A 16,483-nucleotide genomic window follows, 5' to 3' on the forward strand; every position below is an offset into this window, starting at 1 on the left:
TATTATATTTGTTTCTTTACTTGTTGCGTATTAAGATCAATTGAATGGATGATATCCTGATCAACGGTCATAGCGAAGTACTTTGATAATAGCATATCCATATGATACGTGTATTCAACTAACAACCTAACAAAACTCCAGGGAATAAAATGATCAAATCCATACATCAGCCACTCTCCTTATTAGAAGTAAATGCCCCTCGAATACGCAAATCCACCAGTGAAAATATCCTACTAGAAGTAGTATGAGCCGAAAGTCGTTGTTTCCGTACACGGTTTCCGTAGTATGCTGCTAATATCACCATAACCACGATGACCAAATAGCCAATTGCTTTCAAAAGGTCGGCTAGTCAGTTGGTCTCCTTTTCGTAGCCTTCTGGTTTGGGGATGTCGTTTATGTGGAAGTAGCGTGATGTGCCTACTAAAAGTCAGTACTCTCTTTTCAAAGTTAAAGAAGGGAGACATACAAGAATAGCCCTTCCAGTCAAAGTTATCAGCAGGATTGCAGTGGCATTTCAAGTCCAGACGGGTTTGTTCACCGGTGGGACAGTGAGTAAAAGGAACGTGGTAATATGCGATTTCGTTGAAAAAGTGGATTTCTTCCTTGTTCAGTAAAAGGCCGGCTGCGATGGAATGCACTGGTGCATCTCCCCATCGCTCGTAGAAGAAGCCACCATCGTGGTCGAGAGAGGTGAAAAAGTCAATGTATGCGTCTGATCGCAGCCATTCCAAGCTACCAATTTCGAAATTGGACCACTACGACAATTAGTTTTATGCATTGATAGAAGAGTAGAAGGGGAACTTACGAAATGACACTTATTATAAGTCTCTCCACCATCATCACTCAAAAACCCCATCGAATTATCCTCCGCAATATGCTGAGGATTCGCTGCCATGAATTTCTTCGTACTATCCCACAGCGTCGGGATAGTCTCGTAATACTCATACAAACTCAGCACAAAGCTATACTTTTTCTTATTCTCCATCATATACCGAAACGGGTCAAACGAGATATCGCAAAAGAGCTGAATACTGGGTTCAACACGCCAGTAGTATTCGTAATTGAGCATGAGTTCATGCCGGAAAAAGAAACCCGATTCGTAACGGCACATGTGTCGATAACTCTCTGAATCACCGTAGATGATCTTGCGCTCTTTCATGTCTTCGCGGACTGCGCGGGCTTTGTCCTGGTCTATCCATTCCGGGTATGACCAGTGTTCCTTGGGGATCAGACCGTAATGAGTCTTTCCAGATGCCAAGACACTGGTAAGTTTTTTGAATTCCTCGTCGAATGGTTTGTCATTCAGAAACACCCAGTCGTAGTGGTAGTTGCGATTAAAGCGGTCTTCGACTTCGCGAATCGATTTTGCAATTTCCCATAGATCGTTGTTGCGTGCCAGCGTCACGAATGTAGCGTTGATCCGGTCGCCGGACGGGGTTAGCGGTGGAGGACCGGTGTTGGCGGGTGTTTGAGATGTAGGATCAATCGCGGCGGCTTCATTATTTGGTTTATCGTTGGTCTCGCTTTGTTGCGTCTCAGGGAGGAGACTAAATGCGTAGTCTGAGGGCAAGGGTAAGGATGATTTTGTGATGAAAGCTAGAATTGCCAGTCCCTGTCGCGGAGTCAGTATACGTTCAATGGATTATGCAGGTGACTCACGAAAACTGCAAACAGCACATAGCGAATATATTTGCCCGAATTTGAAGACATTATGAAGATAAAGGGATTAAGCAGTGGATATATGGCAATGGCAGTAGGGCAAGGGCTAGAATCCCCGGAACGACGATCATCAATGATTTGGTCAAATGCCGATTCCCTCTTCGCTGCGCAGCCAGTGATCAGCGAGGATGGCTATATTGAACGGAGTCGAAATAATAATTGAATAAACGAATGTAAGAATGGTAGAAGGAGGCAGGCTATGTGTTGGTGTTCGCCGGAAAGAACCTGAATGTCTTGCGGAGTTGCGGAGCGAGTGACTTGCCACACAGGTCAGGCCGAATCTAGAGTTGTACGGCACCACTCGAAAAAATAAAGCAGAAAACAAGAAAAGTTCATGAGATGAGTTGCACAAAAGGAGTGCGTACGTTGTTGTCGTAATGAATATATATCTGGCTGGGGGGCTAGACTGGTTAAGTACTAGGACTAGCTTCAAACCTGACGAATCTGCTGCTGTACGGAGAGTATGTGAAACGAAACATTTATTTACTCATCCAATCCACTCTTATTTCAGGGTTAATTCAAGGAACTCCACGAATCTGGATGCTGAATTGCTTCCGGCGTACATGTATTCCGTTTTCGTCGCTTGTATGCCAAAGTAATTTACATGCCGATAATCAAATAGCTGATTCAGAGTGGCATTCATAATAATTTCAAGATTTGTACGGAGTAACTGAGCAGAAAAAGTAGAATTAAAGGCGGAGTGGTGAGCGTCAGGTTAATTGTTTATGCCTGAAATACCAGGCACCCAGGCATCAGCACAGACCACGCAGCAAAATCTAAAGACATCATCGGCCAACTCCAACTGCGATAACTTACCCCTCCACCACGGCGCTGGCCCTTTGGTGCTCTTCTGGCACCCTTTCTGTTTCTACATTTCTGTCACAGAAAGGCATCATCCGCCATGTCTTTCTTCGGCTTCGACACCAACCTGCCGAGAGATCGCCAGGCTGGTCAGCAGTCTAGAGGCATATTCGAAAATCCAGATCCGTTTGCTGAAGTCGCTCGCGCTCAAGCCCAGGGCTTGACTATTGACGATGATGAGTGAGTCACGTTGCGAAAAAAAATTTGGATACGATTAATACTGAACCTGGTAGAATTGATTTCGAAGATACGTACGATGGCCTCGGCGACCAGCTTGACGACGACCAGGATGCGTTCAACGACGATACCTTTGGAGGTGGAGAAGGCGTTGGGAAGGACTTTGATTTCTTCGGTAGCACTGCCCAGATCTCTGATGTGATCAATGAGGAACAAGTTCGTTACAATCTGCAGCACTCCAAAAAGTCGGCGCCATTGGCCACCAAGGAAGCTCCTGTACCTGCTCCTACCTCTGGACAGGCGCCGTCAATCCCTCGCCTGCCGAAGAAGACTGGTTACGAAAGATATCAGGATCCTGGCTTCATTCCAGAGATTACAGCCAAGTCAAGTGTCTGGGGAACGACGACCCAAACTACAAAACCTGCCGAGCATGCACCGCAGCCAGCTGCGGCCGCACCTTCGCGCAAGATGATGAGTTTGGAGGAAGTTGAAGCTCAACTGCGACAACAACCCCAGCATTTCCCGCAACCCCAGCAGCCAATGCCGTACCATGAGTTGCCTCAGGCAATGCCGCGCGGCCCTCAAATGCCATTTTTGCCAGAGGCCGAGTTGATTGCTATTGAACAGCAGGCTTTAGCTATGGGAATTCCTCCAGCACAGCTTCTACAGCGATTACAGCAGATGCCACCTCCTGGTTTTATGCCGGGACCGCCGGGACCCCCTGCTCCATTACCAAGACAACCCCCAGTGCAGCCTCAGCCTCCGCCTCAGCCTCAACCCCAGCAGCAACCTCAACCGCCACGTCAGCCAGCTGCACCCGCTCAACGACTGCCTCAACAGCCGCCAACCGGTGCTCCTGGTCTCCCAGTCATTACCGATCCTCAGCAATTGATGAACCTCACAGAGGACCAGCGTGTTGCTTACTTGATGGAAGATGCCAAGCGTGCTAAACGTAACCACAAGATATTCATCCTTTCTCGCGGCAACGGGTTGATGACACCACAAGATAAGAACTTCATCACCCGAATCCAGCTCCAACAGCTTGTTGCCGCTACCGGAAATGTGGCAGAAGCAGATACAGAGTCTCTCCTGTCCGAAGACTTTTATTACCAAGTGTTTAGCCAGATCCGTGGTGCCCCGCGTCAACATCCTCGTCAACCGTTGGGCCATTTTGCTCAAACATACCTTTTCCAGACGGGAAACCGCAGTGGTGGTCATGGTCGACGACAGTATCAAAACGCGGATAATCATATGCAACGTATGCAACAGCAAGTGCAGCGTGCCGTTGAGGCAGCCAAGGCGAAACCTAAAAACCAACAACTCATTATTGAAGGTAGTTTGGGAAAAATCTCGTTCAGCAATGCCAAGGCTCCGAAAACTTCATTAAACATTAAGAGGCCCGAAGGAGCGGACTTGAAGCCGAAGCGAGCGACTGCGGACCTCAGTGCTAGTGATCGGAAATCAGTGCTGAGCAATATCGAAAATGTCTACACTATATTAATGAAAATGGAAGATCTAGAACGGACAATGCCACCACCACCGGATGAGAATGATCCGAACTCGGTTGAACATCATATGGAATGGAGGCAGAAGATGCAAACACTGAACTCGAAGCTGTGGCAAAGTATGAAGGTCCTCGAACCTATCGTCCCCGGCTCAACTGTGGCGCATCCCTTCATTGCTTTCCTGTCTTATCCCAAGGGCAAGAAGGCTATTCCTCGCCTTTTCCGTCAAATCGATCAGGAACAGCGGGTTACTGTTTTGACCATGATTGTCGTCAATCTAGACACTCTTGATGTCGTTCGTAAGGGTCTCCTTAATCCAGGCGAAACCCAACTCCCAGCGGCATCTCGTGAAGATATCGAATTATTTTCTCAGGCTGTAATGCCAAGTCTACTTGGTTATGTCAACGAGGCATCTTTTAACATCATCATTGGTCTCCTCGGCGTTCTACTCGCCCAGACACATGTTCAATTCGTTGCTCGAACACGGGTTGGACTAGGAATCATGACTATGCTGCTCAGCCGTGCAGCCATTATCAAAGAAGCCGGTCAAGCCGACGAACACGAATGGCAGCAGTGGATAGAAAAGTTCAATCAGTTGTTCGATGCTCTGGAGCCTGGTTTGGCTGACATATTCCCTGGATCTATCAACACCGGCGATGATATGTACGTCTGGCAATTCCTAGCAGCCATTGGTATTGGAGCTAGCCAAGAACAACAGCAGCGGCTAGTCATTGCTGTCAAGTAAGTATTCCTATATATACCTTCTGAAACACTCTCTAATGCTTGACTCAGGGATCGCGTTATGGAGACCGTTGCCCAGAGCAAGACTCTTCCACCTGACATGGCAAGCCAGCGTCTCAACAACGTCAACCTATTCATGCGCGCCATCGGGCTCGACGTTGAGCTACTCGGTTAGACTTTACTCTGATATACCTATACTTGACTTGAGAATTACTATCATACAATGTACTGATGGCATGGTGTTCGAGAGAGGCTCTATGCGCTGTGTTGTTTTTTCAACGCCCTGGCTTTACTTCTAGCTTTGAGGACCAAGACCATGGCGTTTGTGGTTCGTCTTCATCGTCGATTGTACAACACCAGAACAGTCCGAGTTCTAGCCCTGTTTATTTTTTCAAAGGGTCTTGTAGTCTATTTTTTCTAGGCTACATTATATGTTGTGATATCCAGCTTTGATGGCATCAGTGACTACTAGTTTATACACATTGCAGGCTGATTATGCTGCTTCTTGATCGAATACAAACGTTACCTACTCTTGTTCTCTTTTATCTAGGTATTTTACAAGTAAATCAGTAAGATTTGTATCCTTGACCTACCTAGATATTTGTCAAGATGTTGCTTTTGCGGTCAGTCGCTAGCAATGATCATAGGAAGCCTTAGACCGCCCAGCAACGGCACAAACACAAACATAAAACAACACCAAATACCCACTGGGTAGAGCAACGTATAAGCAAGCTGGTCTCTATTTATTCAATATTCTCTCTTTATTCTTGTTGCATACTCATCATGTCTCCTCCAGAGCATCCAGAACGCCGCAAACGTCGAGAGGCGCTTCATGCACTGAAAAATCATGTTTCGAGCCTGGACGACGCTCAACATGAATTCGATTCATATGAGGCACAGAAGCATAATTTGCAGATTCTTCCTATGGATTTAGACAGCAATTCACCTACATCTTTTACTCCAGCTCCTGTCTCTGTACTACTCAACCCTGATGCCGACGACTATTACGACTTTGACTAAAATGTCTGACAAAAGGATGAGGCCGTTCTCAAGACTTTTGCTCAGTGGTACTTTGGAGGTGAAGAGTTAGTTAGGGTTTTACCGGAATGGGGGGAACCATCAACAGAGCCCTCACCAATTTTGATCTCCAATAGAACTGCCTTTGAAATGGAAGAGAAAGGAATTCATTATTCACTGTGTTGACTGAAATTGGGATTCAGATTTCGTTTCCTCGTCTTTCAAAAGGAGTGATATCACGTTGTTGTCACATCAGATGAAATTGTGCTCCAGCAGGGCGGTGCTTGCTCAACATATAGGTATAAGTATAGGGTTCAACCCTTGGCTTGAATGCTGTGATGTAAAAGAGCCCTAAAGCAAAAAAGAAAACTCGTGTCTTGTATTGACAACTTTTTTTTCAAGGCTCTACATAACCCTCCTGGATAACGATAGCGGACCCTACCGTGTGCCTTACTGTGACAAACAGGCTGCCCGAGACCTTATATTGCTACATATATGAAGAAGACAAAGACCATCCATGCGTCTGTCGGAACGTGAATATCAAACCCTACACGTTTTGGCACCGGATATAGTTAGTCTGACGCGGCACGTGCGTGCCGCGTATATCTAGCTAGCTATCCCCGTCCCCCTCATTCTTGGGGACAAGTCACAATATTAGGAATCAAGATATCTTCATATTGTCAGGCTCATTAGGCCGCTTCGTGTTCGCGCCTTACTACCGTCTATGCTTCGTGATACGGACCGTAGTTAAACCAACAGCGTCTTTTCTAAAAAAAAATGATGGCCGGACTCGCTACATACCGGATACTCCGCAGCTGCCAGGCGACTGCTGTATAAAGATTGAAAGTAGCCACCCAAATTTTGCATTCTATGTTCCACGCTTGACATCAGGGAGAGTCTATTTCTCCCGGGATAATCAATTACCATTTAATTTCACATTCGACGATCAGAGAGTTCTGACATTGTATGGGCCGGATATCTTGGACGATCGGCTGCGTGGTACTCAGTTCCACTTCGTCGAATTCACCTGTACCGACGCAGACCATGGTTATGCATCTTTCTTCATGAACCTTACCCTATGTCGATTTTGTGAGCTTGCCGGACTAGCTAGTGATTACCAACCGAAGAACGCGCAGTACTCAGGTTGATCAAGGATTGCCCAATAATGGCTTGCAGCAGATATGGCAGAGCTTGAAGGATCAGGAAGACAAAGATCGCATGGAGTGGATTCGATATCTTGGTGTCTACTCTGACAACAGCAAGGACGTCAACAAGCTCACACGAATCATAAGTCCCAAGCAGGCAATTTGGAAATATGGTTCACAACTGCCTGATTTGTGGACTAAGTACTATGATGACTATATCCAAAAAGTCTGGACTTGCTATAGCGGCGATCGGCGGTCTATGATTGATAGTCAAGATCCTGACCGTAAAATGGGAATTGTTGCATGTGGGATTGATGCCGACGGTCTGCTGTGTGTCTCTGATAGTAATAACCAGGAAATCTGGAGGATAGGAGGGAAACCCACGACTGAGGATATTTTCAAGGACGACAGTGGTCCCTTTAAACGATACGATACTTGTCCAACGTGGAAAAATAACGTGTGTCATAACCTGGTAGCAGCATTCGTTCGATCACGTTCAACTGTGATTTTCAGCCAGCGACCTATGACAAGTACTATGGCAATGAAATCACCAATTACTGCCAAATTTTTTCATAGGTGGAATATGGATAATAAAAGGTATACTTTGATTCTGATGACTCGCATCCAACAGGTCAAGAGGACAAGGCTTCTGGCTCTTTATCAATTAACACGGAGACAGCAGACAAATTTTCCCTAGTATTGTTGTTGGTAGACCATAATGTCGATCAGGGATATCACGAACAGAAGCATCGAAAGTATCTGCCCAGGTGGTCAAGGAATCGGCTTATTAGGGAGGGTTTGGGTGATCTTGGCCTATTTGCCTTTGAACCTTTTGAATTGGTTGATAGAAAATTGATTATTCTGTATGTTCTTAACTGAATGCGTTGATTCTATCTTTAGCAAACTTGTGACATTTCTAATAGAGAATTGTCCTTTATAATAAATAATTCAAACCTCTTACTTTAATATGGGTTTCTTCCTGATCTGTAGTTGTTCAGGTTTGCTTTGGGATTGTCGCATTCTTCGATTAGCATGAAAGCGTTTATGAGCCATGAAGCAGTTTTCTTGAGACCATTCCACGTAACTGCACTGAGATGCATTCTCGAAATCAGCGTCCTGCTCGATCCGACTGGCACAAGGACCGAGTTTCAGGGGTCTGTTGGATGTGGAGGGTTCGAAGGGATTGAATGCTCTTCAGAGAGGTGCGCAGAGGTATATTGCTACTCTACTGTGAGTCGCTGGCTACCAAGGGATTGGTGGTGTTAATGGGCCTTTAAGATGGATGAGTTTCAGGCGCCTGATTTTAATGCGGTATATGGTAAGTGTATTTCCGTACTATCATAAGGAGTGTAGATTACTAATCTCACCATAAGAGAACGAAATACCTTCAACATATGGATCTCTCAGTTACATTCAAGGTAGCTCTACATGAGTTATTTGGACATGGAACGGGGAAGCTGCTCTCCGAATTGAGCCCTGACGAGTACAACTTTGATATCAAATGTCCACCGGTGAATCCCCTTACGGGCAAACCAATCGATACCCGGCGTAGGGGAGGATAACGGACAAGCTCCGTCTTTAATGATATGGATATGAGTATAGAAGAATGTCGTGCGGAGGCAGTTGTGGCATACCTTGCTTTTGATCAAGTGATATTATCGACAATGGGATATTCTGATACTCACCACCTTCACCTTTGGCATCTACTTCTCATCTACCCCTGAATAATCCCAGCAATGTATTAGCCTGCAAAAAAATCACGAGGAGCCTGATTCTCCACCCTATCAACAACCACGTCTCAAATGCCCAGCCAGAAATTGTCTACTGGCCATAAAATGCAGTTGCTGCAGTGCCGTCTGCAGTACAGGGGCCAGATATGCAGCTTCGTCATAAGACCGGCGATTGCAAGTCGTGCTGTACTCATCAAGCGTGTCCGGTCAATGCTTACACTGACTGGGGGTGTGGATTTGTGATCAAAGATAATTTTCATGAAATCGTCCGCAGCCATCAATGTACGTAGGGTTCCGAAGTGGGCGCGGTCATGGGGCAGAGGTTCATTTCTATGCAACCAACAGTGTTGTCAGTACATGCAATGTCATGCATGACCGACATTCTTTTGGTGAATTGAATACTACCTTACTTTCCTGTTCTGATACTACAGTTGAAAAAGTCATCCAGAGCTGGTGTGAAAGAGATGTCTGAACTGTATAAGCAGATGTACTACACCCCTTGCAATCTTTTTGATAGAGGGCAATTCTAATCCATCTCGATTTCCCAAAACGGTAGGATGACAGATTGGACGTTTTCCTATTACTTCGACCGCTTGGCGTATGCTTATTGGAGCTAACTGCTCGTATATTAGTTATTTTAATATTTCTGGCACAAAGAAATACTCTAAAGACCGAGTTGAACATATCTACTCATAACAAGAAGAAGCTGGATAGGCTTGGTGCGTTAGGGCAACATAGGCTCCTCAAGCAACTGGCCAATGTATAATATAACAAGACATTTCTCGGAGATATTCTCATTCATCTTTGTCACAGAAGAATTTCTTTCACTCCAGTGGTTATCAAAGCTATTCTTTGGCGCCCCAGATGTGTCATAACTGTCATAACCGGTTCTCTTTGCTGCACACCAGTGTATCAACAACGATGGGATATTTCCATTGGTAATTAGTGAACAAAACCATAGTCTCTGTGTCCTCTCAGTTGGCAGCCAAATGAAGGTTTCCTTTATAGGTAGAGTCCACCAGCCTATGGTCAGGCGTTGATGCCGGCAATCCCCTTCCTCAGCTCTATCATATTGCGACTGCTTCGATCTTTTTATTTTACGGCGCCCTTTGGTGGAACTTACCGTCAAAGAATGATCTGGCATTTGTCTACATATAATTTCTTGCTTGGGCACGGGGCGTTGGGTCTTAGTCATGGGCCTTCCTGCCCATAAATACTCCCTCCTTTCCCCCTAGAATTCTTCTTCTTCTTCTATCATTGGAGTGGAAAATGGTGAGACATGCATAGTATCGATGCTTCTACCAGCTCATCTTTGTCTCTATTATATTGAGATACTATCGATCTCTCATCGGACCTGCTGTCATATATATTATCGATCTCCTGAGCTATGGTCAGCATGATATGCTTTGTTAAGAACAAATACCGGGGTGGAGAGGTTTGTCATACCGTTATTCTTGCCATAATTATAACATTGACTAACCAGCATCTGATCTCTGTTTAGGACGAATTTCTCATCATACCATGTCCTTCCCCTGTGACAAGCTTGGAAACTGATATGACAAACTGTTCAGGGCCTAGGGCGTATGAACAGTTATACGACGCAACACCTTTGGGAGTCCGAAAGACGCTTCTCATGCTCATTATATTGAAATACTTTTATCAAGGAGATATGTTTCGACTCGCGAGAGAACAGTGATGATGGATCAATGAACCTCCTCCCAAACGACGTCGAGACATAAACTGTTCTTCACTGATTTGAAAAGTGTCATCACCAACAAGCCCTATAAACCCAGGAGCAAAGACGACCAGTTCCTACGTCCTATACATCCGGAGCGCTGCCACCCCCGAAGATGAAAGACAACAATCAACAATCCTGGCATGGCAGATTTGATTGGTTATGGTCATCGTACACTTTATCTGGCCTTCTGGAGTTCGGGGACAGAGTCCCCACTCATATTCTTTCTACGAAAAGAGGTTGATTATCCCTGACTGTTGGATGCGAGGGTGCAGTCGAGATCTGGATAGTTGACGTCACGTGATGTTATCACGTGACGAAGGCTACACAAGGAATCCCTTACCGCGTCGGTGTCAGATATCTCGAAGGAAAAGAGAACTTAGACTACTCAAATGAACCCATATTCCGTGTTAGGAAGCTTGTCGTACTAGTACTAGTGCAAATGCACCCACACCGACCCTATAAATTGCTATAACGACGAAAATCAGTTTTTACTCACTCCTCACGATTTGACCTGCTGATAGCCGCGGAACTCAAACAAAACCGTGGCGGCGGTCCAGACGATCTCTTTAGGAGAACAGAGGCTATCACATATGACGAGATAAACGCAGTCTGTAGCAGAATGTGCTATCGAATATCCCATCTAAATCAAAACAAGGACCTTCCCTGCGAATGCTCAAGAGATTATTTTCCCACCTCGAAGCTTTCTTGGGGTGCCATAGATACGAGCAATCAACTATGGTTACGGATGGAAAGAAAACTCAGGTCCATTCTTCCACGGAATATCTCGATTAAAATATGGCAGGCCAGCTGAAGGATTCTTTCTGTTGCATCCTGTGGCAATTGAGCAACTCCAGATGCAGATCCAAAGTCTACCCCAGCCCTATGACGATATTGACAGGGAGACCGCCTTTCTTATTCTCCTGCACGGAGCTCCTACGATGAGACAGATGCTCAGGGTTATAATTACCAAGGTCTGTCTCGTGGACGAACGCGCTGTCATGTGAACGGTGATCCAGGCCAGCAGTGGTATGTGGTTGCGGTTCTTAAGCTTCTGAATCTCAGCGTCGACCTTATCTACTCCAAAATCAACCCATGGTGAGCGGCATAAGAAGCTCAGGGCCTTCGACCAGCCAGGCCTAGAGAGTTCTGGTCCTTCAGTACATTATCAATTCAGAGGGCACCAACTTACAGGGTAGCAGGGGGACTGTCGGAGCGTCCATATTTTTGGGTTGTCACCCCACAATGCCCATGTCACCCAGGCCATTAGTCGTCTGGTCGCTTTAGCTAAAGGCAGATCGTCAAGGCCTATCACTACCATAATACCGGCGTATTCAACCATCAGCTATTCACCAAGATCATGGAAAAGCCCTATAAGACGACACTTACGAACTGTGACGGCTGGACATGGCTCTGCGTTCCCGTCTCAGTTCACAGATAGGGCTCTGTGTATACGGGAATCCCCAGGTGTTGAGTATCAGCACCGGAATACCGTATTAGTTATTCCGTTTCACCTACCTGGGGATATCTCCTTTACTTGCATATAATTATCCTTCTCCTCCCTTTTTGAGAACCAGTCATAATATTTGAATAACATCAATATTATCAGGTTCACGGGCTCTTTGGAATAGCCTTACTGCGTAATCCTGTGCTTCATGTTATCAGGACGTAGTTAAACCAACAGGCTCGGAGCCGTATAACCCTATCCGCGCCGTATGGGAAGCCATATCAACATCAGATGTCGGAGCTGGATAGGGAAAGGCGCCTCGCACAGAGATTTATATGAGAAGCGAGAGCTAGAGCTTTTGCTTCATTTCTTCCTTTCCCCCCCTTATCTCAATATTACCTGTCGACAGGCACCTCTGGTACGAGATAGCTAGCTAGGATAGCGTACTCAAATCAAGCAGATTGGCAACGCCACACGGACTGCAAAAACATCAATGCAGACATGGCTCGCCCCAAAGCCGCTTATAAGGCCAACACATTTATGGATTAGATCTCTGGTGATCTAGTGGAGGTATTCTTGTTACGGCCATGAAGACCTGAGAGGAGTGTGAGGAAATTGATCTGGATGCAGAACCATTGTTTCCACTCAGGTACCTGACATCGTTGCTCGATTCGAAAAGGAGAGAACCACGCTGGAAACGGGCGGGAAACCAGGCGCGACGAGGAGCTCAGATTCCACACCATACTTACAATACAGCCTTCACTGCGGAAGGGAAGCTCTCTGGGCCGGTAAAGTAATTGACCACAGCTCCGGTAGTCCGTCAGATCGTTCTACGGGAAGGTTATAAACGGCCTATGCTGGACATGATCGCAAATCGGGAAGCGATTCAGGCCCAGGCTGTTGGTGCAGAGCAATCCCCTGCTTGTTATCACTGTAGTAAAGGCGAAGGAGCCTGTACAACTTGGGTTATCTTTGTAATTGATAACAAACGTTTGCTGAAAGGCAGCTGCGCGGGCTGCTATATGAATAGCACTTGGGACCGCTGCTCATTCCGTCGTAAATATTCATGACGGTCCTGATACAGTTAGAAAGAGCATACTGACGATGGATTACAGCCGAAAAATCTCGCTTCAAGCGCGCTCGGTCGGTTACGGTACGTGAAGCAGCCAGATCACTACAGTCCAGCGACAAGCAATGAGCTTTCTATCCACCCCTGTTAACTCATAAGGTCTTGGTTCCGAAGAGGCTTTGCCGACAGATCCGCGCCCTTAAACGTACTTCAAGGGCGCCATTAAGTCTGGCAGTTCGCCGATCTGTCAAGGAAAATACCAGAAGGTTTGTCGACTGGGCTTATCTAGACGATCAGCTCGAGAGCCACCGCCACGATGAATGATGAGTTTCTCGGTACTGCGGACATTCAGGAGGTGGAGCAAATGAAACACCTACAGTCGTATGTACTACGACCCCAACTGCCGAAATCTCTTTTGAGGACTCTAAGGACGAGGTTCAAGACACATATATCTTTGGTCCATTCGACCTAGGGGGATATACGCCCTGGAGCTTCAAAGAGGCTTGAAGCTCATGAGGGTAGGAAAAGGAGTTTCAACATTTCTCTTTTAAAAATTTGAGGTCGATCTTCTTGTCTAGATTCTTCGGACATGTCTTGCACTAAGAATGGTAGACACGAAAGAAAAATACCTGCAATTCCAGATATCGCAAGTATATGGAGTGACATTCGAAGAAGAAACCCGTTACGGGCCATGCATTCAAAGTCCCTGCTGCCGACGATGTGGTCGGTGAAGTATGAGAGTCGTATGATTCAGATACAAAGCTCAGTGAACGAGCCATGTGTCGTTTTGTATCGTGGACATAGGGTTTTATAAGGTCGCACTCATGGGTTAATTCTCGAGAAAATGCCATATAAGGTACTACTAGTTGTGACGGTTGTGGCTCACCGGTGCAGCTAAGCAGTGGCTGACGGCCCTGACCAAGCGGTAGGGCTTTCCCGTCACGTAGCCCTAAGGGACAAAGCTTTCCTTTGTATGAGCTACACGGCGGTGCTGGATTTGGATATCAGCACAGCAGGCGATGCCCACGACATCCTCATGACATACAAATTTGTATTAGATAGTGATAGCCGGGGTATAGGAAGTAGGAGTCACGTGGGAGACCCTATATATATAGTGGCTCTGAGCCCACGACTTGACTCCCAGTTTTCTCCCTCTCCCCATACACAATATTCTCGTCGATAGGCTACCCTATATCAATAGATGATTAGGATTGAGCAAGCGTCACACTAGTCTCCGGACGTGACTTTTACATACAGCTCATTTGAACGCGATGAACTTGAAGGGCATAATGGCTTGAAGATGTCGCTTCCATTAGAGTTGGACAATACTGGCAACCTTCAGGTCTCCGAACCGATCCCGCTAGCTTAGGAGTTTGGTGATTTATGTGGTTTTTGTCCACCTGAGAGTGGATGAGGATGTGCGATGCTTGCGCTGTGGTGCTTTAAGGGCTAAGGAGTGATCTGAGTCATGTAATTGAACATTCAATCTGAGAACTACCTACAATGTAGCATAGAAATGGACAAGGGAGTGTGAGACATGGAGGCGACGGCTGTTAGTATTTTGAGACAGTCAGACAGGGTTAGGGTTAGTAAACAAGTGAAACATGCTAGAAAGACATATGATGCACCGGCTAACACCACAGCCTAGATCTGCGTCTGCAAGCAAATCCCAAAATATTCCGATCATCAGACGATTCATTCGGTGTTGTCCAATCAGTAGAGCGTGATGTTTCACCGATATTTTTGTTAGTTTTCATTTATCCAAGCTAATTACCCCTGGGCCCTCCGCCCCGCGCGGCTCGCCATGTTCTCTGCCCCGCCGCTATTCTTCTTCTCTCTGTATATCTGTTCGATTTGGAACTCAACCTGCAATTATTCTTCTTTTTCTTGCGAGAGAATATCAATTGGTTAATCGCGTGTGTTAAAATTCTATCACATTCAGCACAATGTCTCTGGGTTCTGTTCTCGTTACTGGGTAAGATCTCTTTCTGCTTATCTCGCGTATACTTCTTAACAGCTTGTCGAACAGAGGAACGGGCTACATCGGGTCCTTCACGGCCCTTGCCCTTCTCGAGGCTGGCTACAAGGTCGTCATTACTGATAACTTGTACAACTCGTCTGCCGAAGTCGTCAATCGCATTGAACTGATCTGCGGCAAGAAGCCCGAGTTCGTGCAAGCTGATATCACCGACCCGACAGCTTTCGACAAGGTGTTTACTGCATACCCAGATATTGACAGCGTCATTCACTTTGCCGCTCTCAAGGTATTCTCCTCTGCAATTGCCTATTATCTTCATATCATCTGACTGGAACAGGCCGTCGGTGAATCAGGCGAAAAGCCCCTCGATTACTACCTCGTCAACGTCTACGGCACAATCAACCTCCTCCGCTCCATGCAAAAACACAATGTCACCAACATTGTCTTTTCTAGTTCTGCCACCGTCTACGGCGATGCCACTCGTTTCCCCAATATGATCCCCATCCCTGAAGAATGCCCACTGGGTCCCACAAACCCTTACGGAAACACCAAGTTTGCTGTCGAGACTGCCATTACGGACTTTATCAATGCTCAGCGAAACAATCTCACCAAGGCCGGTAAGCCCGAGGAGGCTGAGAAGTGGAATGCCGCTTTGTTGCGTTATTTCAATCCCGCTGGCGCTCATCCAAGCGGTATCATGGGTGAAGATCCTCAGGGTGTTCCTTATAACTTGCTCCCCCTTTTGGCGCAGGTTGCTACTGGAAAGCGCGAGAAGCTTCTCGTCTTTGGCGATGGTTCGTCCTCCACCACGCTTCTGGTTGAAAGATTAGACTAACTGTATAGACTACGCCTCTCGCGACGGCACCGCTATCCGCGATTACATCCACATCCTCGACCTCTCCAACGGCCACTTACTCGCCCTCAACTACCTCCGCTCCAACCACCCCGGCGTCCGCGCCTGGAACCTGGGTACCGGCCGCGGCAGCACCGTCTACGAAATGATCAAGGCCTTCTCCCACGCCGTTGGCCGCGACCTACCTTACGAAGTTGCGCCTCGTCGTGCCGGTGATGTCCTCGATTTGACCTCGAACCCTACCCGCGCCAACAAGGAGCTTGGCTGGAAGACTGAGCGTACACTTGAGCAGGCTTGCGAGGATTTGTGGCGTTGGACTAAGAATAATCCTCAGGGTTATCGTCAGCAGCCACCTGCTGAGTTGCTTGAGGCTTTGAAGAAGAAATGATTCTGTTGAAAAGATGATATACAAATGAGATTAGCGATGGTTATCTCAATGTTTTTCTTTTGTCAATGATTTAGATATATCAAATGCTACTTTACGAGTATAGATTGAATTGCTCTTT

The 16,483-nt window shown here is 46.4% G+C and overlaps 4 protein-coding genes across 4 annotated transcripts, besides 1 other annotated feature; 3 read left to right on the top strand and 1 right to left on the bottom strand.

Moving 5' to 3' along the window:
- Positions 1 to 349: 349 nt before the first annotated feature.
- On the bottom strand, positions 350 to 1,710 carry TSTA_093740 (alpha-1,2-mannosyltransferase (Kre2), putative; the record flags this gene model as incomplete). The annotated part of the gene is made up of 4 exons (XM_002479046.1): positions 350 to 417; positions 467 to 755; positions 806 to 1,612; positions 1,660 to 1,710. 4 exons carry the CDS (start codon positions 1,708 to 1,710, stop codon positions 350 to 352), a joined length of 1,215 nt encoding a protein of 404 aa, XP_002479091.1.
- Positions 1,711 to 2,620: 910 nt separating this feature from the next.
- On the top strand, positions 2,621 to 5,178 carry TSTA_093750 (topoisomerase II associated protein (Pat1), putative; the record flags this gene model as incomplete). The annotated part of the gene is made up of 3 exons (XM_002479047.1): positions 2,621 to 2,760; positions 2,814 to 5,003; positions 5,055 to 5,178. 3 exons carry the CDS (start codon positions 2,621 to 2,623, stop codon positions 5,176 to 5,178), a joined length of 2,454 nt encoding a protein of 817 aa, XP_002479092.1.
- Positions 3,496 to 3,566: a microsatellite.
- A 2,060-nt stretch (positions 5,179 to 7,238) lies between the features above and the next one.
- On the top strand, positions 7,239 to 8,727 carry TSTA_093760 (uncharacterized protein; the record flags this gene model as incomplete). The annotated part of the gene is made up of 4 exons (XM_002479048.1): positions 7,239 to 7,695; positions 7,797 to 8,028; positions 8,164 to 8,367; positions 8,541 to 8,727. 4 exons carry the CDS (start codon positions 7,239 to 7,241, stop codon positions 8,725 to 8,727), a joined length of 1,080 nt encoding a protein of 359 aa, XP_002479093.1.
- Positions 8,728 to 15,092: 6,365 nt separating this feature from the next.
- On the top strand, positions 15,093 to 16,365 carry TSTA_093770 (UDP-glucose 4-epimerase; the record flags this gene model as incomplete). Its single annotated transcript, XM_002479049.1, has 4 exons — positions 15,093 to 15,121; positions 15,176 to 15,410; positions 15,462 to 15,918; positions 15,968 to 16,365. 4 exons carry the CDS (start codon positions 15,093 to 15,095, stop codon positions 16,363 to 16,365), a joined length of 1,119 nt encoding a protein of 372 aa, XP_002479094.1.
- Between the last annotated feature and the right edge of the window lie 118 nt (positions 16,366 to 16,483).

Source organism: Talaromyces stipitatus, genomic scaffold (assembly GCF_000003125.1).
Source record: "Talaromyces stipitatus ATCC 10500 scf_1105507295527 genomic scaffold, whole genome shotgun sequence".
NCBI lineage: Eukaryota > Fungi > Ascomycota > Eurotiomycetes > Eurotiales > Trichocomaceae > Talaromyces > Talaromyces stipitatus.